We start from the raw sequence: 27459 nt of genomic DNA on the forward strand, positions 1-27459 counted from the left end.
GTCTGCGGTATATCTGTTAGCAATTCATAAATAGGAAGTAACAAAAACTACTGGTATCTTTTCAAGCCGCGAATATACTTAATAATAATAAAAATAATTAATTTCACTGTTTTTCTTTGACTTTCATTGCGAGGAATATTGAAAGAGGATTTGCAGACAAATGGGGACCGTTGGCTTCGTGTTGTTGGCAGTTGTGATTGTCATTTTTAAGGTGAGGTTTCCTGCTGTCTTTTTAACAATTCCAGTCCCTCAGTGTGCAACTTAAAACAACTGGTGGTTAATGTAATAACTCATTTACATAATATACAACGCTATTTGGATGTTTTTGGAAAGCTTTGTTAATGACATTTTAGCTATTTCTGTTATGCAGCAACCAGCTTCTTATTTCAGTAAAATCTCATTTTTATTAGATTCTGCAATGTATTTAAGTGAACAGAAATAGGTGGATGGGCAGGGTGTTAATGGCAAAATGATATTTTAAAAAGTGCTGCTTCATCTATGTAAATAAAACTGAATTGAACATGTGATAAAAAAATAATGTTTCCATAAATGTGTTAAAACCCTAACATACAAGACAGCTGAAAGTCGCCGTTTAGTCGTCCTTCCCTTCTGTTGACGGCGAGTCCATGGGTCTTCACGGGCCGGGTGAAAAGGGCCGTCACTGTCTATTTTGGCAGCGGTTTGAGATTTCTATGTTGAAAAACAAAAAAGATATTGACGATCGAAACGGGTCGTATTGCACTTTTAAGACGGTCCCTTATGCCGTCTGTAGTGACAGGTTTATTGGACAGACTGCATCTTGACTGCATCGTCTTCTTTGGTGATTTTGAGTTAATCAAAACTGCAAAAAGTGACGTTTACCTAAATTAGCTCTCCAACATCCCAAAACTGGGAGAATCGGAGGTTTTTAAACGGAGATATTGAAGGTAACAGCCACGAAAACTGACAAATGTTGAATATTAAACTAACTTCACCCCGGTCAAAAACAAGACGTCTGAAGATCTCCCCTTGTTATCTTAGTACTTGTGAGGGGCACATTTCACTTTGACAATTTATAAACCAAATTTAAAGATTGATAAAAATAAATATTGACAAGACCCAGACTTTTTTATATTAATTTCACCATTTCCAATACATCTGGATTATAATTCATTAAAATGCTGTTTTTCTTCTCCTAGGCCTCAGATTCAGTGACTGCTGAGGAGATGACATGTTTACCCGGATTCAGGTCAGAAATGGTCATTTTCAAAGTGACCAGAAAGCACCTGATGCTGGGCACAAGACTGGGCAAAGGTCAGAACCAACCAGGGAGCTGTTCTCTCACTCGTTTGCTAATACACTGTTCATTTCCAACATCTTTATATCAGGAAATAATTTGTATAGGTTACAGTTTACTGGAAGGGGTTATATATTCTATGTTTTCATTATACCATAACTTTGAAAAATAGATTAAATGTTTGTGTTTTGTATGTTTATCACGTCTTGAAAGTCTACTGTCTTTTTTTTCTTCTTCAACTGTCTCAGCATAATATCTATCTACCTTCTGTGCTGTGGTCTAGTCTGTCTCAATGCGGATACTTCTGTTAGTATCCTACACTTACATGCAGTACACTGAGTACACTATGTACTTACTTGTGTAGTGTGTGAATTTCATCAGGGTAATATTATCTCAAATCAAACACTGCCCTTGTGCACTAACCAGAAATGACGAATGTAAGATTTGACTGCTTCTTCTTTATGGTGAATTGGAACTGAAAGGATCATTATTGCCGACACACTTTTTGTGTGATTGTCACATCTTTGCTTGTGTAAGGCTACATCCACACAACTACGTATTTGTTTTAAAATGCAGACCTTTTGCTGTGTTTGTACAAAACGGCAAATCCCGCTGACATATAAACTGTGTAAACTCATCTGGGACAACCAAAACGGCTGTCCAGTTGGTTCCTTGGTCTTGATTAGCTGGTTGATGCTGGGTTTTGGCTGTGTTAGTAGTATGTTCCTGGAGAAGTATGATCTGCTGCTGATGTTGGATACTATTGAAATCACAACCTAAAAACGAAAACAATAGTTGGGCATTCAGGCCACATGGAGTTTTAACAAAGTCTCTGTTACCTTTCATCAACAAACGTTTCAAATAGTCTCATTTTTCCATGCATTAATTTCAACTATCAACTAACTTTTGTGTGTAAAATTAGCTGTATTGACTACAAAACTTCACCACAACATTATTTTATATATTTTTGGATGGCTTAGTCTTAAAATTCACCATCAGAACTTCAGAATGTCTAGTTATATATTTTTTAAAGATCAAAATGCATAAATTGGGTGGCACGGTGGTGCAGTGGTCACCTCACAGCATGAAGGCCGTGGGTTGCCCCGGCCTTTCTGTGTGGTGTTTGCGTGTTCTCTCCGGGTGCTCCGGCTTCCTCCCACCATCCAAAGGTGGTGTTACGAACCTCCAGTGGAAAGTCCAGGGGATGAGGAGGTTAGTGACAATAATAGAATCATTCCAGGTTGAAGGAAGCCAGGAGACAGCTTTTACAGGTCGTACGCGTTTTATTTACAATGAGGAGACAAAAAAGCTAAGGTACCCTCAGGGAGGGTCTACAAAAAACAACTTCCCAAAAACAAGGAAGCGCCCACAAATGCCACAAATGAGAAAACAACACAGGATACAATAACGAATTTCGCCCTCCCTCCACTGAGGGAGTGAACCCCACCACAAGGTTCAGACTTATCGCTTGCTGCACTGTCGTTTCACCCAGCTCACCATGCCGTCTGCACTCCCCACTCTCCACACCCAGTCTGCCTGCTTTTCTGCTCCTTATACCGGCTCCTGCGCTCCCGCTGATTGTAACTGGGGACAGGTGTGCACCCTAGCCTCCTGGCTGCAACATTAGAGGGGGGAAGGGCAGGACCTGCAGGGCACAGACAAGCAGCAGTACACAGACACAGGGCTCAAGGGCCGTAACACTCCCCCCCATAAAATCAAACTAGGGGTTTGACCAACTCAGTCACCACTTGTTTTTTTTCTTTCCTACCACACGGCAAAAAAAACCAAACACTCCCACCCACTCTCAAACATCTTTCCCCAGAAGATGAAGGAATGTCATCCGCGGGACAACGCGTCGGCTATTACGTTGTCAGCCCCTTTCTTATGCCGGATCTCTAAGTTGTAACCCTGCACCAACAGAGCCCACCGCATCAGGCGTTGGTTGTGGTTATACATCCGGGACAGGAAAACTAGAGGGTTATGATCTGTGAAGACAACAACTGGCGAGGGACTATAACCAACATAGACTCCAAAATGCTGCAGAGCGAGCAGCAATGCGAGGGTTTCCTTCTCTATGGTGGAGTAGTTTAGCTGATGTTTTTTAAACTTGACAGAGAAGTAGCTAATCGGATGGCACACATCTCCTGTTTCATCCTGCAACAGCACAGCTCCAGCGCCGGTGGCACTTGCGTCAACCTCGAGCTTAAAGGGGAGAGAGAGGTTAGGTGCGGCCAGGACTGGGGCACAACAAAGGAGAGATTTCACCGCCTCAAAAGCATGTTGACACTCATCCGTCCACACAAACGGGACTGTGGGACTACATAAGCTAGTCAGGGGGGCGACAACTACTGAGAAGTTCCTACAAAAACACCTGTAATATCCAGCCATACCAAGGAAACGACGGAGTTCACGTCTGGTCGCGGGGGCTGGGTAGGTTAACACAGCAGAAATCTTGGCGTTAACAGGACAGACCTGGCCGTGGCCTACCTCTTTACCCAAGTATGTCACCGTGGCCTTTCCAAACTCACACTTAGCCAAGTTTAGTGTCAGTGACGCTGCTGCTAACCTCTGGAACACCGCAGCCAAAGTAGACAGGTGACCAGCCCAGTCGGCTGAGTACACTACCACATCGTCTAAGTAAACATTGCAGTTTGGGACAGTCCCCAATACCATATGCATCATTCGTTGGAATGTTGCAGGCGCATTCCTCATTCCGAAGGCCATAACGGTGTACTGCATGAAGTTATCTGGGGTAACAAACGCAGAGATATCGGATGCACGAGGGGTTAATGGCACCTGCCAGTACCCCTTTAGCAGGTCTAGCTTAGTGATGTACTCCGCGGGACCAATACTATCTATGCAGTCCTCCATCCTGGGCAACGGGAACGAGTCTGGGACGGTCACTGCATTTACCTTACGAAAGTCTGTGCAGAAACGTGGTGTACCGTCGGACTTAGGAGTAAGTAAACATGGCGAACTCCATGGGCTACAGCTGGGTCGGGCTAACCCATTTCGTACCATGTAATCAACTTCCTCTTTCATCATTTCTCTCTTAGCCAGCGGACAACGATATGCATGCTGCTTTATGGGGGCAGCTGTCCCAACGTCGATATCGTGACGCAGTACAGTGGTCTGGGATGGCACATCGCTAAACAGAGGGAGATGAGAGGTTATCAACACCATTATATCATCACGTTGTCTCGGGGGGAGGTAGGACAAATGTGCCTCTAGGCTAGACAAGAGCTTTGAATTGGGCAACCTACCACCCTGGTGACCTTCATCGAGCCCTGCTAAGCCATCATCAGGTTCAGCCCCGCCACAAACCAAGGAAACGGAGGGGTTGCATGGAGCAGCAGTCTCCGGAGTTTCTTCCTGCTTCTCCTGAGCCGCTTCTCTGGAATGATAGGGCTTCAACATATTAATGTGACACAGGCGTCTCTTTCTTTTACGGTCAGGTGTGTGAATGATGTAATCAGTCCCCGAAACCTTGTTTTCCACCACATAGGGTCCGGAAAAACGGGCAGTGAGGGCAGCTCCAAGCACAGGCAGTAAAACCAACACTTGTTCTCCTGGTTTAAATTGCCGTTCGACTGCTTTTCTGTCAAACCGCTGCTTCATGCCTTCTTGTGCCAGAGCTAAAGCCTTCTTTGCCACGGAGGTTGCACGGTGCAACCGCTCTCTGTTCTGGGACACAAAATCCAATACATTCATTTTCGGCAAGGAGCCAGACACTAACTGCTCCTTCAACACCTTAAGTGGTCCCCGCACGTTATGACCAAAAACGAGCTCAGCCGGACTGAACCCCAAAGACTCCTGTCTAGCATCGCGCACAGCAAAGAGCATGTATGGCACACCCTCATCCCAGTCTCTTCCTGTGTCATAGCAGAATTTCTTCAACGCGGACTTGAGCGTCTGGTGCCAACGCTCAAGCGCACCTTGTGATTCCGGGTGATAAGCGCGAGTGTGAAATTCCCAGTGATTGCAACGTCTGACGGAAAGTCTTGGAAAGGAAGTTGGTACCTTGGTTGGTTTGTACAACTTTCGGCAGTCCAAAGGTGGTGAAGAATTTTGTGAGAGCTTTCATGATGGCGGGAGCGGTAATTTTTCTTAAGGGCACAGCCTCAGGAAAACGGGTGGACACGCACATCACAGTTAGCAGAAACTGGTTCCCTGACTTAGTTCTAGGCAAGGGACCAACACAATCCACAATGACATGCTCAAATGGTTCACCAACAGCAGGAACTGGATGCAGTGGGGCAGGTGGCACGATCTGGTTTGGTTTCCCCACGATCTGGCATGTACTGCAGGTTCTGCAGTAGCGCGCTACATCGGCCTTCATGCCTGGCCAGAAAAAATGTCTAAGCACACGGTTGTAAGTCTTGGCGACGCCTAGGTGACCCGACCACAAGTGCTCATGTGCTAGCTCTAGCACATGCCGGCGCCACCCCACCGGAACTACAACCTGATAAACAGTGTCGCGAACCCCAGTCAGATCGTCGGCCGTCCCACCATGAGGAACCCACTTGCGCATTAACACTTCATCCTCAACAAGAAAAAGCTGCTGACTTGCTCGCTCACTAGCATCACACCCAGCTGCAGCAAAACATTTCGCCAGGGAGGAATCACTCCGTTGAGCATTGATAAGGACCTCGCGGGTTAATGGCAAGGTTATCTCAGGAACAGTGACTGAGGCGGCAGCACTTACAGGCACCTGTGTTAGACGGTTCTCTGCCCCACCTCTAGAGGGCAATTGGTCCTCCCTAAACACAGAGGGGAACAATGAATCTGAAAGATCCACCCCTTTGGTCTGCTTACGCGCTTGCGCCCTAGTCAACACACTGACCGAAAACACTCCAGGGTGCTTTTGAACCAACTCATCAGATTCCACTTCAGGGATAGGAGTATCCACCACCTCTGGGTCTGGAAAAACCTTTCCACCAGCAATGTCATTTCCTAGGATAAAATCTACACCATCAACAGGAAAATGAGACCGAACAGCGACGGGAAAGAAACCAGACACTAGCTTGGACTGCACATGAATAGAATGTAAAGGAGCAGGTACAAAGCTCATCCCGATACCTCGAACTACAGCGCTCACATCACGGGCAGATTGAGGGTTCAATGGCAGTACGCTAGCTAAGATAAATGAGCGTGAGCCACCCGTGTCCCTCAGCACTGTGACCGGGCGCTGATCATCAGGTTTACCGGTGAGGGATACCAGACCCTGGGAAATAAAAGGCCTGAAGCATTCGTCAGGTTCCCCTACAGCCAGCTGACGATCACAGGGAGACACAGTCTTAATCAACCCAACTCCTTTTGGCGGTTTAGCCACTGGAGGCTGGGGCTTTCGTTTATAGAGAGCACACTCTGCAATAAGATGATCAGGTTTATGACAAAAAAAACAACGCTTGTCCACCTGTGCCACTGAGCCAACACGAGTACCCTGAGTGGTGCTGGGCTTCCTTACAGCATCATCACAAGGGGACGAGTAATGTCTGATAGACGTGTTCTTGTGTGTCAAGGCAAACTCATCAGCAAGCGTAGCAGCCTGCTGCAGTGTGGTTACTTTCTGTTCGTTGAGATAAACAACAGTCTTTTCCGACACACAGTTCTTGAACGCTTCCAACAACATCAGCTCGCGAACTGAGGAGAAATCATCGGCTTTACATGCAGCACACCACCGATCAAACAAAATCCCTTGTTCTCTAGCGAAATCAATGTAAGTCTGGCCTACCCCTTTTCTGAGAGCCCTGAAACGTTGCCTGTACGCCTCTGGCACCAGCTCATACACCCGCAAGATGGCGCTCTTAACTTTTTCATAGGAGAGACTATCCTGCACAGACAGTGATGAGCAAGCCTCCTGAGCTTTCCCTGACAGTTTACACTGTAGCAGGATGGCCCACACGTCTTTTGGCCACCTCAGGGCAACAGCAATGCGCTCAAAAGCAGTGAAATAGCTCTCAATGTCAGTCTCACGAAAGACAGGGACTAGAGAAATGTGTTTACTTACATCAAAGGTACTAGGGAGGGCAGATCCTGATGACCCAGTACCGGCAGCGGTGGCTGAGAACTGCGCTGACCGCAGCTCCAACTCGCGCATTCTAATGGCGGTTTCTGCCTCCAACTTTTTTAGCTCCAACTCCCTCCTGAGCTGGTGCTCGCGTTCGCGCTCCGTCGTAACAGGTGGTATGGGCCTTTCCGAAACTACCTGTAGACACACTTCCACTCCGACATGGAGTGAAGTCTGGTTGAAGCAACCCTCCAGGCCAAATCGAGCTCCCGAACCCGCATAGGGTTTAAATACAGAGACAACGTTCGGATGAACTACCCTCTCTCCCCTGTATAAATAGGATCTGACGTTACCGCTGCACTCACTGCTATAATATGTGTATCAAATAAACAACAATAGTATTAAGATTCAGGATTGATGTTGAGGAAAAGTGTGTTTTTTACAATAACGAAACTGAAAGCATTTGTCATTCATTTTGTGTTTGTGTTCGTGTTGAATATTTCTTTAAGAACATGACTTTATATATTTATATTTACGAAAAATAAATACACTCACCTAAAGGATTATTAGGAACACCTGTTCAGTTTCTCATTAATGCAATTATCTAATCAACCAATCACATGGCAGTTGCTTCAATGCATTTAGGGGTGTGGTCCTGGTCAAGACAATCTCCTGAACTCCAAACTGAATGTCAGAATGGGAAAGAAAGGTGATTTAAGCAATTTTGAGCGTGGCATGGTTGTTGGTGCCAGAAGGGCCGGTCTGAGTATTTCACAATCTGCTCAGTTACTGGGATTTTCACGCACAACCATTTCTAGGGTTTACAAAGAAAGGTGTGAAAAGGGAAAAACATCCAGTATGCGGCAGTCCTGTGGGCGAAAATGCCTCGTTGATGCTAGAGGTCAGAGGAGAATGGGCCGACTGATTCAAGCTGATAGAAGAGCAACTTTGACTGAAATAACCACTCGTTACAACAGAGGTATGCAGCAAAGCATTTGTGAAGCCACAACACGCACAACCTTGAGGCGGATGGGCTACAACAGCAGAAGACCCCACCGGGTACCACTCATCTCCACTACAAATAGGAAAAAGAGGCTACAATTTGCAAGAGCTCACCAAAATTGGACAGTTGAAGACTGGAAAAATGTTGCCTGGTCTGATGAGTCTCGATTTCTGTTGATACATTCAGATGGTAGAGTCAGAATTTGGTGTAAACAGAATGAGAACATGGATCCATCATGCCTTGTTACCACTATGCAGGCTGCTGGTGGTGGTGTAATGGTGTGGGGGATGTTTTCTTGGCACACTTTAGGCCCCTTAGTGCCAATTGGGCATGGTTTAAATGCCACGGCCTACCTGAGCATTGTTTCTGACCATGTCCATCCCTTTATGGCCACCATGTACCCGTCCTCTGATGGCTACTTCCAGCAGGATAATGCACCATGTCACAAAGCTCCAATCATTTCAAATTGGTTTCTTGAACATGACAATGAGTTCACTGTACTAAAATGGCCCCCGCAGTCACCAGATCTCAACCCAATAGAGCATCTTTGGGATGTGGTGGAACGGGAGCTTCGTGCCCTGGATGTGCATCCCACAAATCTCCATCAACTGCAAGATGCTATCCATCAATATGGGCCAACATTTCTAAAGAATGCTGAATCAATGCCACGTAGAATTAAGGCAGTTCTGAAGGCGAAAGGGGGTCAAACACAGTATTAGTATGGTGTTCCTAATAATCCTTTAGGTGAGTGTATATTCTTTTATGAAAAGATTGATATTCATTGTAAAGAAAAGCCATTTTTTTAAACCTCTTTAACTTAGCCTATATGAAAAATGTTACATTCACAAATACAACATTTCAAAATAAATTATGTGTTTGCTCCAGACCCCAGCTGTATGTAGGATAAGCGGTTGACGATGGATGGATGGAAAATGCATAAATTTACACTATTAAAACTTCAAAAGGACAAATCACATTTTCTGGTTACACAGTCATGGTAAATCAATCACTTGTTGCTTAAAAAACAGAAACTAGAAATAAAATAGTGTTTCGTAACGCATATTAAACCTAAAATCAGAATCTGATTCTGGTATTAAACCTTAAAACACATCAAGACATTATGTATAGAGATTTTTAAAGCTTAAATAGAAATAGTTGACAATTGAGGGGTTTAAACAAGCGTGGCTTAGAATGCACTTTAGTGTCTCTATCCTGTAGCTTAAAACATTAAGATAGTAAATATTACACAACAGTCTCTACTCAGCCTAAGATTGTTACAATACAATAGATATTTGACAAAGAAATGTGCAAAAATTCATAATATGACCAATAAACACACCATACTCCGGGAGAATCAATGACCCAAGCTTCATTAAGGAGGCTCGCTGCAGACAGGAGGAAAGTGTTGTTGCTGTGTGAGGTTTTGGTCCTGATGGACCGCAGCCAGTCTGAAACAGTTTGTGAGTGGGAGGGGTCGGCCGTAATCTTTTATTCTCGGCTCAGCGTCCTGAAGGGCTTGAAGATTGCAGCCAATCTTCAGAGCAGAAGGTGCAAATGCAGATTCTTTACTAGTTCTACTTTACTAGGAAGACCACACTGTAAAAATACTCTGGTACAAGTAAAAGTCCTGCATTGAAAATGAAGTAAAAGTATTGTAGGAAGTCCCACTCTATCTAGCCTGCTGTGCCGACTCCAGGGTACCACTTTTAATCAGTGTTAGGCAATGTGTGGCAGTACTGCATTTGTAACGGATGCCTGTTTCTTCTGTCCACTTCCAGTGGGCTTCACTGACTGCACAGACCGCACAAGATTTGGTTTCAGCAGTGATGACAGACGTTTCGTGGTACAGACAGACGGCACACTGACGGTCAGTAGAGTTTAACAGACTTGATTGAAAACTTGCCAATTCTAAAGCTCAGCTCTCCAACATCCTCACTCATCCTTTTAGCCATATAGGAGCTACAGTGTTTAGGGGATTCGTGTAACTCTGGTTGGATATTAAAAAGTAATAGGAGGAGTTTTCTAATTGGGAAACAAACCCAATTGAATTATAAATTCTCTGCAATAAACTGAGTAGAGCAAATGCGACTTTCATTTAAGATGTGGCATCTGTAGCTCTGTGGAGAGAAACCTCTAAATGTTTTCTTGCCTTTTTCTTTACATACACCACACACTGACCTGAGCCCAGCCAAGTCTAAGTTTTGATTTTGTCACGTAGAAATCTTTATTAAATCTAAAAGTGTTGCTAGTACGTCAGCCTTTGCTGATGAGTGTTTTCTCCCTCCAGGTAAAGAGACAGGTTGTTCTTCATGAAGGACACCAGGACTTCTTCATCCACTCCTGGGACTCGCAAGGTCACAAAATAACTCTTTCTGTCAGGGTATTGCACCAGCACCACCTGACTGAAGTGGACTCAGAGGTAGGATTAGAGACACTACTGAAGGAAGTTTCCAGCCCCATTTGTAGGATAAATTAAACTCTTCTACAACAATATATTCTGTGTAAAATATGCTTTGCTAGTCCTACATTGTTGTTTATTAAAGGCTTGAAACAATAAAAAAATCTTGTGCAGTTTACAAACTTGGCTGTTTACAAATGTGCAAGACTGGCTGCATTTTTTTTAGTATTACTTTTTTCATTTTTCGTGTAATGTAACTTACTGGAGTACTCGGTGAATTGTTTACTATATGAAACATTTTAGCACCAATTTCATTGATGCCAGGAGGCTCTTAATTCATCATCTGTGTGCATTCTCTGGTCCCGCAGAGCTCCGTGTTGTTCAAGAAAATAAGTAACTAATGGTTTGAAAAAATGGTAAAAATGTTGAAGACAAAACTCATTTTTCTTCTTTTTCTTCTTTGCTTAGATTTAAACTGACTATGAATGTACATGTTCTTCCAGAGTGCACCTGAGACACTGGTGCCTGTTCTGCATTTCCCCAAGTCTGGTGAAGGACTGAGGAGGAAGAAGAGAGAGTGGGTTGTTCCTGACATCAGTGTTAGTGAGAATCACAAAGGACCCTACCCCTTGAAAATATCTCAAGTAAGAGGAACTAAAGATGTAGAACGCTGTAACCAGGCCACTTGGTTTCTGTATGTCAGAAATTATTATTAGTATTGTAACTATGTTGTCAGTGACAGGAGAATAACTCAGACCTGGTGTGTTTTGTTCAGATCCGTTCTCCTGAGGATAAAGTGAAGAAGATCTATTACAGCATCTCTGGTCCGGGAGCTGATTTACCTCCTGTTGGCCTTTTCACCATGGACAGAGACAATGGCAATCTGTATATCACACAAGCACTGGACAGAGAGAAACAAGACAAGTACATAGTAAGTATCCTCTGATGTTGGTTTTATACATGCACTCTTTGTCACCTTTTTAGGTTCAAACAGGGAGTTAAGGGAAACATTTGAACACACTTTGTATTCTGTTATCCACCATTTTATGTTGACATAAATGTAAAAGTAAATTGTAAAGTACACTGAGGTAGCGGTCGGTTTACTTTCACTTGCAAAAAGAAAAAGCTGATTAAAATTCCTTTCTTTACTGTATGTCAACACTGCTCTCCTTAACGATAGCTGAGGGTCTGCACTCCGAATATTTCACTCCATATTTGAGTGAAAATGATTGTGTCTATGTGAAAATTAATTTTATTCTGACATATTATATTAACCTAATACATATTTATTCAACATTTCAGTAAGTATTAAGTAATATTAAGTATTAGATTGGACTCTCAGATACCCAGTACTAGAGCACTTGGCTCAGGGCCAAAAAAACTTGACTGAGACATCTGTATGTACGAGTACACTACATCATGTATGTTCATTTGTCCATCCTATTGCCATGTATAGAGGAGTACTTTACAGTGATTCAACTGAATATAACCCAGAACCTACCATAGATCGTAATCAACAAGCTGTCAACAATTAAAACTGTGACGGTAAAATCCAGTAATGTGGTATTTATTACAGAACATTTTACAACAGGGCTTTTCTATGTTTCTGCTGACTCCATTAAGAATCACAACGTGGAAGAGTTTCAAAAGTTTACAAACAAATGTAATCGAAACAATCAGAGGTGTTTGTCCAGAAACTTTTGTCAACTTTTCAGCTAATCTTTAAAACCATATCTCACCCAGAATGTATTCTCGTATTACATGGCTCCTTCAGAAAGCAGTTGCTATACACGGACACTGAATGTAAGTAGCTGTGGTTCCATGTAATTGTCAACTGAGTTTTAAGCAAACTTGAAATGTTGCAAAAAAAAACAAAAGCTACATTTCCATCAACTGGTTTGCAGTGAAAAAAACAGGCTGCATAAAGCGTAGTTTCGTCAGAAGTTGACTTTACCTGGTGAGCATTTTTTTGTTGGAAAAACGGTTAAAAGACGTCTATTGTCACCGCTGGAAAGATTTTTCACTTTTGAACCAAAAATTAATGTCTTTTCAACAGTGTTACAGCCTCCGCAGTTATCTGTGAATATGTGTCTGTGATGTGCAGCTGTGTGTTATGTTGAGCAGGATGTACAAACCCTTGCCGAGGATTGGCTGGCGCGAGTCCCGCCTACTTTCTGGTTCCGGCTGGTGGTCTGATTGGTCGCCTTCCAGATCAGTTGTTTAAATAGCTGCCTACCTGTGTGAATTTGGCAGATGTGATTTTCCCCTTGACTGACTGGCCCCGTTCGTATTGTCCTTTATAGTGGTAATTGTGTTAACTGCTGTAGAAGCGTTAGTTCTAGTGATCAGTGTTAGTTCTTAGTGTCTGAGTGTTACCTTTACAGTGAATTGTGTACCTTAGTGGGGGATTACTGATATCGACCAGACACCTGCAGTTAAGTTTGTTAGACACACAAGGCTTAGAGGGTTCTGCTCATTTTGTTTCTTACTGGGCAAGTCAGAGTTTTGTTTTGTTTGATTTCAGAGTAGCAAGTGGCTATCTCTCAGTTGGAGAGACCTCTTTAAGTTATATTTGGTTCTTTGATTTAAGCAGCATCCACCAGCCCTTTTCTGTTCTGTTTGTAAACCCTGTCAACAATAAACAACTTGCACTTTTACCAAAAACACTCTGGTTCATGTTGCTTCCCTTTCCCCATGAGCGGGGTCATAACAAACGGTGAAGATAGACATCAAATGTCTATTAAATGGTAAATTAAACACACGCACACACACTTATATATATATATATACATATATATATTTTAACCAGTGACCATGACCCTTAAACTGTTTCCAAAAGACAAAAAACACCATGTATGACTACTATGAGTATTTATTAATGCACAATTTAAACAAAACAAGAACAATGTTCTTTAAATACAATTAAAATGAAAAATTGTTGCTGGGAAAATAAAATAAAGACAACATACACAAGACATACACAGCATCAAACATTTTTTGGGATAAAGCCGCCCCCTCTGCATCTCTCAGCTTTTTTCGCTGGTCTGCCATTCCGCTGTGAATTTGAGTCTGTGGCGCTCTGGTAGGACCTCATGACAGAATCTATAATATTAGGGAAACTGCGTAATCAATCATCTTTTGAAACTTTGATACATTTGAGCATTAGTAGTTATACACACATTGTGTTCTTACGTCTTTTAAATGTTTTTTCACCTAAAAAATGCTCACTAGGAAGTCTTAAGACGTTCAGACCAAAAATCATCAAGGTTTCAACCACCACAATTCAACGGTGAAATTTGGCTTGGTGCTCACTGGGAAATGTTTGTTATATCAGAACTAATTCAGCAAAGGTGTAGCCTATTCATTTTGCATTTAACGCATGAACTCTTTTATAAAAAAGGCTCACGCAAATGTAAAAACCTGCGAAATTAATAAAATTTCGTATTTTGCCATTTCCATCAACCTTTTGTAATGCGATAGGCCGACTTCACAATGGGCATAAATAAACGATGATGGAAACACGACTAGTGATTCAGTGTGAACCCAGTGGCAGGAATGTTCATCATGTCACCTGCGTGCATGCTCTAGTGATGTATGAAAGCATCTACATTATTCTTTCATTTGCAGTATTTTAATAAAAATGTGTTTGTCTCTGTGCAGTTTCAAGCGCGTGCTGTGGCAGATGGTTCAGGACTGGTTGAGGCTCCTATGGAAATTTTAGTGAATGTAATCGACCAGAACGACAACAATCCTATTTTCACTCAAACCACTTACCTGGGAGAAGTTGCTGAGTCCTCAGCAAAAGGTATTGTCAGTAGATCTCATTTCAGCCTGAAAAAGATTCAATTGTGTTTTTCACTTTTACAAGAGAAAAAAAGCAGGGCAGAGCTTCTAATGTTTTTTTCCTAAACTTAGATAAAGTAAAAATCCAACACCTTGTGGCTGATTTTCTTGGCTGATTCATGATGAATTTCTGACATGTCAGATATTTTGGTTGGCCGTCTTCAGGCTGTCTCATTGTATTTTATTTCAACAAAAAATTGTTTGTTTTATTTTGTGATAAACAGGACTCTATGTCTCAATGGGACATTTCTGTTAAAATATTTTGTGTGCTCAGAAATTTTAAAAAGTTGCCCAAAACACAACTCACATGTTAAATGTTTTCACCCCCAATTCCATTTTGACTGCAGCAGGTGAGCTGCGTGTGGAGGAGGCAAGTTGTTAATGTTAACACAGACTATCGAAACGATAGCGAGCAACGTGGTACAGAATGACATCTGGTGTTTACTGTTCGCTGTTGCTTTACCTGGAAATAAAGTGTAAATGCTGAGAGGCTGAACAAACTTTCCCAGTGAAACTATATTGGTCTGCCAATGCTGTCCAGAGGAGTAGGGAAGAAGATGAAGCACGCTGATAAAGCCAAAGCCCTCTCAATTTGTTCATTTTGTAGAAATTGTCCCTTATTCACTAATTTGGGAATTCTGTGTAGAGAACTATAGTGTGTCAAATGATAAAATCAAAAATAACTTTTGACACAACATCAGTACTCTTATCTTATCTTATCTAGTTTTCTCAACCTACCTTTTTGGTTTTTGTCTGCAACAGTGCTTCATTGCTTAGTTGTCATTGCTTGACACTACTGTTTATTTTTTGAGGTGATTTAGTCCTCCGTAGGGGGAAAAATACTTCTGTTTTCTAAATTATAAAACTCAGAATGTCCTTGTGTTCAATCTATCAAAGTTCTCCCATGTGAACCCCCTCTCCCATGACCTCCACTGGCTCCCTGAAGTAGCTCACATCAGATTTAAGACAATATAACTTCCCCCACCTACCTCCAGCGTCAGTCAGACCTTATGCCCTAGTTTACACAAATACACAACCATGTAATCAACAGGTGATTTGTTAGGTTGGAAAAAAAAACTAGGATACACATGGCCCTGTATGTCACCACGCCCCAGCTTGATTTAGTAAATGACCTCTTTAAAGCTAGAGTGCAGGACTTTTATGTATAAAGGAATGTCTGTTACTTTCAAGTCCTTGCTACACAATGCTGATTAAGCCTATCACAGGCCAGCTAAATCTCTCTGCATTTGAAGTATATAAGAGTTTTAAAATGGTGTCTGAGGTGAACCATAATGATGTGTTTTATACCAAGCTGAAGACGTAGCAACGTAGTGTCAGTAGCAACTCAGGACGTTTTTAAGCATGTGTCGACAGTGTTGTGTAAATACTCTCACTGTCAGAAGGGAAGACAAACGTTTTGCACTGCAGGTTTAATAAAGTGCTCTAAATACTGTGAAAACCATGTACCTAATTTTGACTTCTGAATTCTCTCTCTCAAGGTTTTGAAGTGATTACTGTTGTGGCCGAAGATCTTGACAACCCAGGGACTGATAACGCAGTCATCCGCTACATGATTATAAGCCAGGAGCCAGCAACTCCCCCTGACCTGTTTTCCATCAACTCAAACACCGGAACAATCATAGTTGATAGCACTGAGCTAGACAGAGAGGTAAGGCTTTTAAAATATAAATCACCTGTCTTAGCGTGCTTTCACACCTAAATGTTGGAATTATCTGTTTTTCAGACTAAAGTTTGATTTGGTTCAGGTTGTTGTAAAAGCTTTCATGTGAGCTCTGGTGTGCGGTTCGCTCCGGGGTGGCGATGGTGTTGTGGATAAGATACATGCTTTTGGTATGGGACATATCCAATGTGTCATTGAGCAAGACACATAACCAATAGTTCCTCAAGAGGCGTACAAACAACTACCAATACCTCAATACATGCATAGCAATTGTAAGTTGCTTTGGATACACTATAAAACATTATAAACCCATTTAGTTATGTCAACTTACTTATTCATTTTACAGTTTTTCTCAATTGCTAAAACACTAAAACCCATTGGCTGAACAAAGTTCGCAGTTACTTTCCAAGATGGCGGTGAGTATAGCTGCCTCGGTGTTAGGTGCACTTTGTTTTGTTTTGTTTTTGTGTGTTAATTCAGTTTTTGGCTGTGATTCCCGGTGCTCTTTCACCAGGGAGGAGCTCATGAACATCAGGGAAACAAGTCCAGTGGATTTAATTCCCACTTTTCTCGCGCCATCCGTGGAATTATTGGACATTTTGGTGAAGGGCAATATTTCTCTCCAACGGGCGTTCACTGTGCAACAAACTGGACGAACTTCAGCTTCTGGTGGGGAAAAACAGAGACTTTTATTCATCTTCTGTTCTGTGCTTCACGGAGACGTGGCTGTGTGAACTGATACCGGACTCAACGCTGCAGCTGGCAGGCTTCCAACTGTACACAGCGGACTGCAACACAGAACTCTCCGGCAAAACAAAAGGTGGAGGTGTTTGTTTTTATATTAACAATGGCTGGTGTAGCGACGTTACACTGATTCAGCAGCACTGTTCTCCTAATCTGGAATATTTTATCATTAACTGTAAACCATTTTACTCCCCCCGTGAGTTTTCTCCATTCACTCTGGTCGGTGTTTACATTCCGCCACACGCCAACGTTCAGGATGCACTGCGCATGCTGTCCGACCGGATACTGTGTGTGGACCCTTGTTATTGTTCTCAGTGACTTTAACAAGGGAAATCTCAGCCAAGAACTCCTCAAATACAGACAGTTTATAAAGTATCCAACCAGAGAGGGGAACGCTTTGGATTATTGCTACACCACAGTTAGCAGTGCCTATCACGCCATCACACACACACTCCAGTGGGACACTCTGATCACGTCATGATCTACCCAATTCCTCCATACAAGCAAAAATTACAGCTCTGTAAACCTGTAGTGAGGACATCAAGGAAGTGGACCAGTGAAACTGTAGAGGGTCTTCAGGCGTGTTTGGACTGCACTGACTGGGATGTTTTCAGGACTGCTACCAACAATCTGGATGAGTTTACAGAGGCTGTGACGTCCTACATCAGCTTCTGTGAGGACAGCTGCATTCCAACATGGACCAGGATGAGTTATAACAATGACAAACCCTGGTTCACAGCTAAACTCAGACAGCTAAGGTTGGAAAATGAAGAGGCATTTAGGAGTGGTGACAGGGCGTTAAAGTACAGGTTTAGCAAGGAGGTGCGAGAAGCTAAACTAATGTACGCAGAGAGACTAAAGAACCGGTTCTCTGCAAACGACGCCACTTCTGTCTGGAGGGGGTTCATACAGATCACAAACTATAAACCCAAAGTACCCCACTCCATAAACGATTCTCACCTGTCAAATGAGCTTAACCAGTTCTACTGCCGCTTTGAGAGTCAATCGGACACCATCCCCTGTGACTCCTCCGCTCAGCTTCAACCTCAAGTGCAATTTGTACTTCTGCGTCAAATCCACGGCGTAGGCTACTGGGCTACGCAGAGGCTATGCCGTTGCCTGATGTGCACCTCCTCCAAAATGTAACTACAGGTCGAGTCGATGCGGACTGTAGGCTCTGTGATTGGTCGGCTGGGTAGCCTCGCACAGCCTCTGAGCCGACCAAAGTACCCCGCGCTTTGAAGTAACATTTCCTTGCGGCCAAAATGGCGGCTGTAACACAGTGAATCAATATATTTGACCGTCGCAACCCGAGCGAAATTACTCGTTTCGCTATCAGAATGTGATCCATTCAGTCAGTAACATTTGAAAAGGCTACACCAGCCGCACATATACAATTTTACCCCCATTAACTGGAAGTTAGCCTGCTCGGCCGGCAAAAGTCAACACAGTGGACGCTGTAGCGCTACTGCCGACTAGCGTTTGGGGGTGTAATTGCAGAATGACGGACACACCTACGCACAAGTATAAATGCATGGCTACATGCGTAGCCTACAGCGTAGGTACGCACGTAGACCCTACACAGGAGCTGGCCAGCTCCACCCCCTCCCCTCCTCTCTCCATCACAGAGAGGGAAGTCCACAGTCTTTTCAGGAGGCAGAAACCCTGCAAAGCAGCTGGGCCGGACTGTGTCTCTCCATGTACCCTGAAGCACTGTGCTGATCAGTTGTCAGCCTGGTACTTACCATGTGCCAGGCTGCTTCAAAGCCTCAATCATCATCCCTGTCCCCAAGAAACCAAGGACTACAGACCCGTCGCCCTGACCTCTGTGGTATTGTGTTGTCCCACCTAAAATCCATTACAGACCCACTCCTGGACCCCCCTGCAGTTCGCCTACAGAGCCAACAGGTCTGTAAATGATGCAGTAAACATGGCTTGGATAGGATTGACGAATGGAGAATATGGAGGGAGATAAACAACTAAAAAGCGTGTCCCTGATGGAAAGTAAACTCCTTTGATCACCGCCGTTGAGCCTGTATCCCTCCTCTACATTGAAAGTATTGGTTTGGCCCAGTCTGATAGACACACAGGCAGCGTTCACTGCAGCTGACCAGCCGGCCAATGCGGTCATGGATCTTTTAAAGTTGAATATAAGAAACTGAAAAATAAAAACTCTTGAACACCGACCGGTTTGGCCTAAAATGGAACTGCTGTTCAGGATTGTTTGCAAAGTTCCAAATGGCTAGTCCGCCCCTGATCTCCGCCATTGTCATGTTGTTTCAGTGTTATCAATACTGTAGGTCAGTGGTCATTAAATAAATTTGAGTGTCTGGTTAGCTTGGTCAGTGAGGTACGTCTTTTGATTGGAGGGTTGTGGGTTCAGTCTCCCCTTGCGCAAACATATATATTTTTCACTCTTCAACAAAATAACTATGAAGAGACATGCTCACAATGTGCTGAAGTGTGTGCGTCCCCAGCGTTTGGTGTCAAAATGACAGAAGTATTGCAAACTTTCCAAACTTGTAAGGTGGTTACAATGCTAAATTGACATTTTTTCAGTCAATCTACTGCTAATACAATCTTATCAGTTATAAAAAACCAACTACTAACTAACAGCAGGACAAGAATACAAAACATTCGACCAACGGCTGAAACTCTGAGAGCCAGTTAAAATAACACTGCTATCTTTTAATCTTCACGTGTAGTGTCCATCTTTAGTTTAAGTTATAGCTTGCTTAGCTTATTTTTAGCAAGACCTTAGTAGCAAAAAAACACCCACTTCAGAACCACATATTAACACCATATTGAATGTTTTTCAGTACGGTTTGTGTTGTCAGTTTCACTAAAGATACATTTCTCTAAATAGCCAACCTCACGATTGTTTCTCGAGATACAAGTGTTACAATACAGGTCGGGCAAGCTGGTTAGCATGCTAACTGAAGCAGATATCAACAACACAATAGATGGACATCTTTGACATAATGTCAGAACTGTTAGTACTTCACATTCTGTTGGGTTGCAGATCACAGATTCAGGAAACTACTATGTGGAAAACAAACTATAATAAATTCCCATTCAGAAGAAATTGTACCAACCAGCATGGACGTTGTTAGGCATATTTTAGGGGGGGCTGAAGCTACCCTAAAATGGTCCTGTCCCCCCAAATAATAAGAAAGAAAAATTATTAGATTTAGATTTTGCTTTAGATTGTGCTCTCTTCTAACAAGAGGCATTAGTTGGCAGGTGTTGGTGCAAAGGCATAGCATTAACTGAAATATTTCTTGATTTTTGTTATATTTGTTGTATTCTGACCCACTTAACTTTCTGCATTTCTTGGCTGTAATAAATTAAATATGTAGATGTTACCTTAATGTAGGCTATACATGAGCATATACCCATAGATATACGCACATGAAAATGCATCATACATTAAATGCGTCCGTACATGTAGTAATCGTTATTCCTTTTCATGTCTTTCAAGTCTTTTCACTTCTGATTCGCTATTGTCACAGTATTCCCCCCAGAGTACTTTGCAGATGGTCTGGTGTCAGCACAGCTCACTAGTTTCTTCTGTTTTGCATTACCAAAGAGAACATTACTGTAATTGCTGTTTGAGAACCTGATAATCCAGTGGATCTGTGAAAGTACACATTATGAATTCGGAAAGCTGAGAAGATTAAATATCATTTATATTATTTTCCACTTACTTCTCACTGTTGGTAACCACCTCGAAAACACAATTCTATCTGCTCTCTGAAGGAAAACAACAGGACTCGAGAAGGTGTCATCAAGCAACGTCACACCACGCTAACAGTGATACATGTGGGAACTTGTGTATCTGTACTGTAGTACAAAGTACAGCCAAGGCTTATATAAAGGTTGTTAATTTTGGTATTTGGTCACATGCATCAAATTAAATAAAGAGTTAAGTACTACCTTTTTATTAGTGATGGGCAAATTGTTCAGTGCTTTACTGGAGCTTTGCGAAGTTTTACTCACTGAACTGAAACACAGCTGAACTTTCAACTCACTAACTTGTGAACTCAGCCGGTCGTTTGTTAAGGACAAACCAGGCAGCTGAGAATTTAGTTGGATAAAGGTAGCATAAAGGCTGCTATAACAAAGTCTTTCCTTATTATGTACAGCACACACTGCATATTTTTGCAATACCTAATTATTAAATAAATCATTTGGTGCTACTTCCAGACTTGAAGACATAAAAGAGCCATAGAGAGTCGGGCTTGAGCGACACAGGAAGTGATTCAATTTGTTGTGTTCTTTTGAACAAAATGTTCGTGAATGAACCAACTCTACTTTCTTTCAGTCACATCAGGGTGGCATAGATTTGGGGTTTATCCTCAGTTTGAAGGCTATGTCTTGCTATGGATTTCAAGTAACATTGAACACACCTAAATCCTATGAAAAGTTCCAAATGAGTCTGTAAAATGAAAGCAAAATGTTTAAGCCTTCTAGCTGGTGAGTTAATTCATGTCTCTTCTAACAGAGAAACCCAGAGTACACACTGGTGGTACAAGCAGCAGACATGCAGGGAGAAGGAAAAACTGGAGAAGCAAAAGTAATCCTTACTGTCACAGATATCAATGACAATGCTCCAGCCTTCACTCAGTCCTCCGTAAGTACAACATTGTAGCTGGAAATGTATTTTTTGCTAAACTCCTCCCCCAAAGAGCAATTGTTAAATCACAGCTTAGCGACCCTAACTAGGCACAGCAGATTTGTCAAGCTGCAGAGTTCTCACCATGCTGAAGTGTCCACAGGGCTGTGGTTTGAAGTGTCATTAGTTATCAGGCAACAGCCTTTTTCCAGTCTTTGTTTTCTCCATATTTCACTCCCACACCTTAACACATCCTTTGCATTCTCCCAGTATACAGCAACAATTGAGGAAAATAAAGCAGAGGCTCAGGTCATTGTGATGTCAGTAACCGATCTTGACGAACCGCATACACCAGCTTGGAGCGGCAAGTTCACAATTGTCAGTGGTGATCCTGAAGGACTTTTCACTGTGACAACGGGACAAAACGAAACTGAGGGAATCATTTCTATCACCAAGGTAGGAAGTAAACCAGGAATTCTCAAATAAACCACAATATTGAAGTTATGAGATATCTGTCAATAAATCGTTTCATTTACAGATTACTTTCTGAGACCAGTTTCTTAAATAGCATTCGCTGTTATGTAAATAATCAAAGTTGTAAACAAAGGTTTACAATGAATTTAGGTTTTAGTGCTGTGCTTTGTTTCCATCCAACCAGGGTCTTGACTTTGAGAAGATCAGCAGGCACGTTCTGTTGGTTGCGGTGGAGAATGAGGTTCCTTTTGCTGTCCCTCTGCCCACCGCCACCGCCACAGTGCTGGTGAATGTGCTGGACGTCAATGAGGCTCCAGTCTTTGACCCAACAGAGAAGCATGTGTCAAAACCGGAGGACCTTGCAGTCGACAGTGAGGTGGTGCAGTACGCCGCTTCTGACCCAGACACTGCACGCAGACAGAAAGTCATGTAAGATCAAACCCTGATGTACCATCTTACTACACTGCTCAGAAAAAATAAGGGAACACGTGAATCAGACATCAGATCTTGAAGCTCAAAATCTTTTCTGTTCATTGTGTAATTCATTGAGAACAAAATGACGTAACAGCGGTCAGTGGAAAACAAAATCACCAACTGAGGGCGGAAGTTTTTTAATCACAGGTAGCCTTTTCATGATATTTACATTATTGACTTATACGATATATGGACATGAGCAAGATCATTTTTGCCGACCTCGATATTTCCCACTCCTCCACACACAGAGCGGACAGCAACAAGTGAAATGTGTTACTGGGTGTTTTAATTTGTGAAATAAATGCTAGAGAATGCTTGTGATTCACCAGACTAGCTTCGGCCTAAAAGCAGTTCCTGGATACGCTCTGGAGAAAGTGTGGCGAATCTATTTTTGACGGAGCAGCACAGAGCAGACCAATCGGGCAGGAAGTTAGACACAGGAAGAGCACAGTGAATCCGGTCAATTTTCAAAATAAAACACCTTGGACAGAGTCCTGATCGTATATCAACAATAAAATAAAAAAATAAAAGGCGATTAGAGTCGAGGCGAGTCGAGCTGGTACCATGCGGTGGAAAAGGGGCATAACAGATGTAGTAAAGATCCCCAATTTATTTCTATTTTTATTCATTTCCTTTCACCTACCTCACTTCCTTTCCTTTCTTTTCTCATCACTGATTGGCTCTTGCTTTCACCTTTCATTGACCTGACTGAGTTCACCTGTTCACACTTTATTTAAGGACTACACTGCCTTTCACTCACTCATTCACTTTCACATGGGGCAGCAGTTCTGGTAAGAGAAGTTTGTGTGTTTTCTTTCAGTTTGAACAACTTATGTGTCTTTTTTCCCCTGTTTATGTTGACTAATGCAAACTTTGAGTTCAAAGAAATAAAACATTCAGAGGAAGTATCCTGGCTAACTTCTATACATCCGGTTGAAAGATTCAATGATGATGATGATGATGATAAATGTACCTTTTTTAAACCTCTTACTTTACAAAAGACATAACAGAAAAATGAACTATTTAACTACATAACCTTCTTAACCATGGTAGAAGCACAAAAATCAAGGACAAATTACCAAATCATCAAAATCTATCAGTGAAATTCAATCATAAAAAGGACAAATTCTTAAGTCAAAAATGTTGGGCGGGCAAAACTCTCTGCTTCTGAAACTCTTCCAGTGGCATTTGAAGCTGCACAAAAGTGTAGTGTGATGTTTTTGTTTTTTTGAGTTTTTTTTGGCCTTTTGGTTTAATTTTATTTATTGGATGTAGGATATTTCAGTTGTTTTGACATTAATAAAAAAAGTTGCTCTTTGAAAGGATTTACTTGCGTTATTATGCTATTATATTAAGTGGCATAAAATGTTCCTAATTTGACTGATATTATCAGCTCTCTTGCATAGCATTTACATTTTTGTGATTATCTTGCTGATGTCCAGGTACAGAATGATTAGAGACCCTGCAGGCTGGCTGAAGGTGGCCAAAGATACGGGTCTGATTACTGTGAAAAGCACCATGGACAGAGAGTCCCACTTTGTCAAGGATGACAAATACACAGCGCTCATTGGTGCATATGACGATGGTAGGTGGGAGACAAGACTTACACTTGTACACGCTTATCTGGTTTTCATCACTGCTTTAGGACCAAAAAAAGCTATCTGAATATGGATTTATCTTGCTGTGTGTGTATGTCTGTTATCTCACCAGATGAAGTCCCAGCCACAGGAACTGGTACTCTAGTGATCCACCTTGACGATGTCAATGACAATGCACCCTTCATTGAGGAACGTGGAATCAAGGTGCCTCAGACACTTCAGTCGTCATGTTTTTGAGCAAATTTTATGCAAATAAAATTTAAAATTGACATGTCACTTGTATAATGTGATTTTTGGATTTAAAATATACTGTTATTCAAGACAAAGTTAAGAAATAAAAAATTAGTGCTGACTTCAGAGGTAAAAGTAAAGGTCACGGTGTGCAGTAATGTGAAGAGCATAAACAAAATCTGAAATCAGACGTTGTTTTCTCAGGTGTGTAACAAGGACTCGGCTCCTCAGCTGCTGTCAGTAACGGATAAAGACGGACCGGGCTTTGGTGCTCCATACAGCGTCTCTTTACAGGGCCTCTCGGAGAACATCTGGACTGCTGGGATGAACGAGTCAAGTATGTTATTTTGTGCTTTAAATGGGGGGATAGGAGAAGCAGCCCAATTTAACATCCACACAGAAAAGCAAAACAGCAAAGTTGGCAATGGCATAGACATTAATGGAAATTAATAATAGGACGTAATAATGATGCAAATTACAATTAGTTTTTCTCCAAACAGCTTCTCCATGAGAATATTGTTGAAATTAGACACAATGACAAACTCAAACAATGAAGGGTTTTTTCTCTTTGTTGCAGAATATATCAATCTGACTTTAGCCACCGAGCTGGCCAGTGGAGAGTACACTGTGGTTCTGAGGGTTTCAGATAATATGGGCCTGGACCAGGACAGCACCGTCCAGGCCACAGTGTGTGACTGCACTGGGGAAGAGGTGTCCTGCCAAGGCAGGGTGGCAGGACACATCGATGTGCCGACAATCCTGAGAATACTGGAATGCATCGTGTTGCTGATCAGTAAGTCTGATGTTTGATTTTAATTCATAATGAAAAGATGCCCATCATAATTCCAGGAACGAGAGATGTAAAATTATAGCTTGGAAGATAAGAAGTCGTCACAACAATGGTTGGAATCCATGTAAGATACCTCCATGGTTCAGGAGGACCCAATGAGAAATTGGAGGCAATTAAAGTGCTGTCAACGTGGTCTGTAGGGCACTGTGTTCATGGTGATGAAGGAACTTGTCACCCAGTACAACAGTGTTGCTCACTAATGTTTTAAGAGTTTTTAGATTTCAGCTTTTAGCAAAGAGGAAGACGAAATGATACAACACACAATACGTGTTAATTAGACTTGTTAATTAGACGTTAATTCGTTGTTGTTTTTGGTCTTAACAATAAGTTTATAGTATTTATTATTTTTTTTAATGAGTCCAGTAATGATCATGGCGACTTCTCTCTGTATCTCTGTGTTCTGTATGTTCAGTGCTGTTGTTGCTGCTGGTGAAGTTTGCGAGAGATGGAGTCTTTACTGCAGGAAGACGGTATTCGAGACGAGATCTGGAATGACCTGTCTGAGGAAATCAGCCTGTCGGAGTCAGTGTCCTGTCTGAAAACATCTCTTCTGGAAAGCATTTTGAGCAGATGCTCTAGGTTAATTTAGCAATGTATGGTACTTTACATAATTTGTTTGTAGAGTTTGTACTTCAATTAAATGTCATTTTTTAGTGTTTCTGTTTGAGGAATGAAATTACAAATGATCAAAGTGAAATCCAAAGTAGCCATCAAATGCCACATAACTCTCTGAGGGTGTGGTCAGTGAGTTACCAAAGCTTTGATAAGTGTGTGTTGACATCTCTCTCACTTTGTCAAACATGTTTCACTGTTGCCTCCAAAGGTACTTTACTACAAACGCTTTGTTAATTTTGAATTCTTTATAAAGTTATCTTAATACAATTATGGTTTGGTGAATGTTTTTATTTATTTAAATGGAAATTAGAAATGAGTCTTTCACTAGAAAAGATAATTATACATTAGACATCCAAAAGTTATACAGTGTAGCAAAGCTGCAGTTGTGACAAAAGTAGTAAAGCTGTGCCCCCGAAACCCAACGCAGGATTTTTTGGACCAGATGAGTGGTGTCCACTTGTGTAAATTGAAAACATTTCTGAAATGGGTTAAGTTGTGCTGTTGTGCCACCAACAGACAAACTGAAGCAATACTTTCTAAAGGGCTAATGTCAAGTTAGCAGAGGCCGTTTCCTGAACGTTACATGTAATAAAATCAAAATGTTTTTACAATTCTGTCCCCCACTATTGTGTGAACTCTATTTGGTTGATGTGATCAAGATGTTAACTGGCAATAGGAAATAAGAAAGCTTTATTACGAGGTAAATTACATTTGTCAAATGTTATAAATAGTTATAGTGTCATTCTCACTTTTGTCAGGCACAAAATCCCAGCACTGGAAGTGGCTGGCAAGCAAGCCCGACCAAAAGACGCACTGCCCACTAGAGCACGACCGATTTTTAAGACTGATACAGATTTTGATATTTCAGGATTTTAAAATGTTCTTCTTTTTAGAAACACATAACAAAAAACAAAGATTATCCCTAACATTTGTCATGTGTAGTTATGAGACCTCGCCAAGATAACATGACATAATGCAGCCTTAAAAATAAACTTCCTTATTGTTATATGAATAACTTCACACAAGTACAGCTGATCATGTCAGCTGTTTTGTGGTAAATTTTAGTAAAGCAGTTTAGTCGGGGGCCCTGCCTTAAGATTAAAGATTTATTTTACAGTATTATACATCAAGATAATAAGTCTGCACAGTACGAAAAAAATTAAGTGCAAAACAACACAACTGACTACTGTACATACACTCACCTAAAGGATTATTAAGAACACCTGTTCTATTTCTCATTAATGCAATTATCTAATCAACCAATCACATGGCAGTTGCTTCAATGCATTTAGGGGTGTGGTCCTGGTCAAGACAATCTCCTGAACTGTGCAGGCTGCTGGTGGTGGTGTAATGGTGTGGGGGATGTTTTCTTGGCACACTTTAGGCCCCTTAGTGCCAATTGGGCATCGTTTAAATGCCACGGCCTACCTGAGCATTGTTTCTGACCATGTCCATCCCTTTATGGCCACCATGTACCCATCCTGGACCATCACCAGTTTATATAGCTAGGGGGCAGCAGGTGATAATAGCAGATAGTGATGACCTGCTTCACCCCTTTAAGGCACGTGTGTGCATTTAACAAGTTACACCATTTCGTGGCATCATAAAGTACTGCTGTACACAACTCTGAAACACTTTGTTCGGAAT

The 27459-nt window shown here is 41.9% G+C and overlaps 1 protein-coding gene across 1 annotated transcript; it reads left to right on the forward strand.

Annotated features, from left to right (window-relative positions):
- LOC119905873 (cadherin-1-like) lies at nt 1–26421 on the forward strand. The gene is made up of 16 exons (XM_038723231.1): nt 1–211; nt 1179–1293; nt 10068–10156; nt 10577–10708; nt 11191–11331; nt 11463–11618; nt 14348–14492; nt 16030–16199; nt 21460–21588; nt 21841–22026; nt 22229–22473; nt 23961–24103; nt 24229–24320; nt 24552–24684; nt 24925–25140; nt 25610–26421. Exons 1-16 carry the CDS (start codon nt 161–163, stop codon nt 25690–25692), a joined length of 2226 nt encoding a protein of 741 aa, XP_038579159.1. The 5' UTR covers nt 1–160; the 3' UTR covers nt 25693–26421.
- The last annotated feature ends 1038 nt before the right edge of the window (nt 26422–27459 follow it).

Source organism: Micropterus salmoides, unplaced genomic scaffold, assembly GCF_014851395.1.
Source record: "Micropterus salmoides isolate LMB-PRFRI ecotype aquatic unplaced genomic scaffold, ASM1485139v1 Ms_hic_scaffold_16, whole genome shotgun sequence".
Lineage (NCBI taxonomy): Eukaryota > Metazoa > Chordata > Actinopteri > Centrarchiformes > Centrarchidae > Micropterus > Micropterus salmoides.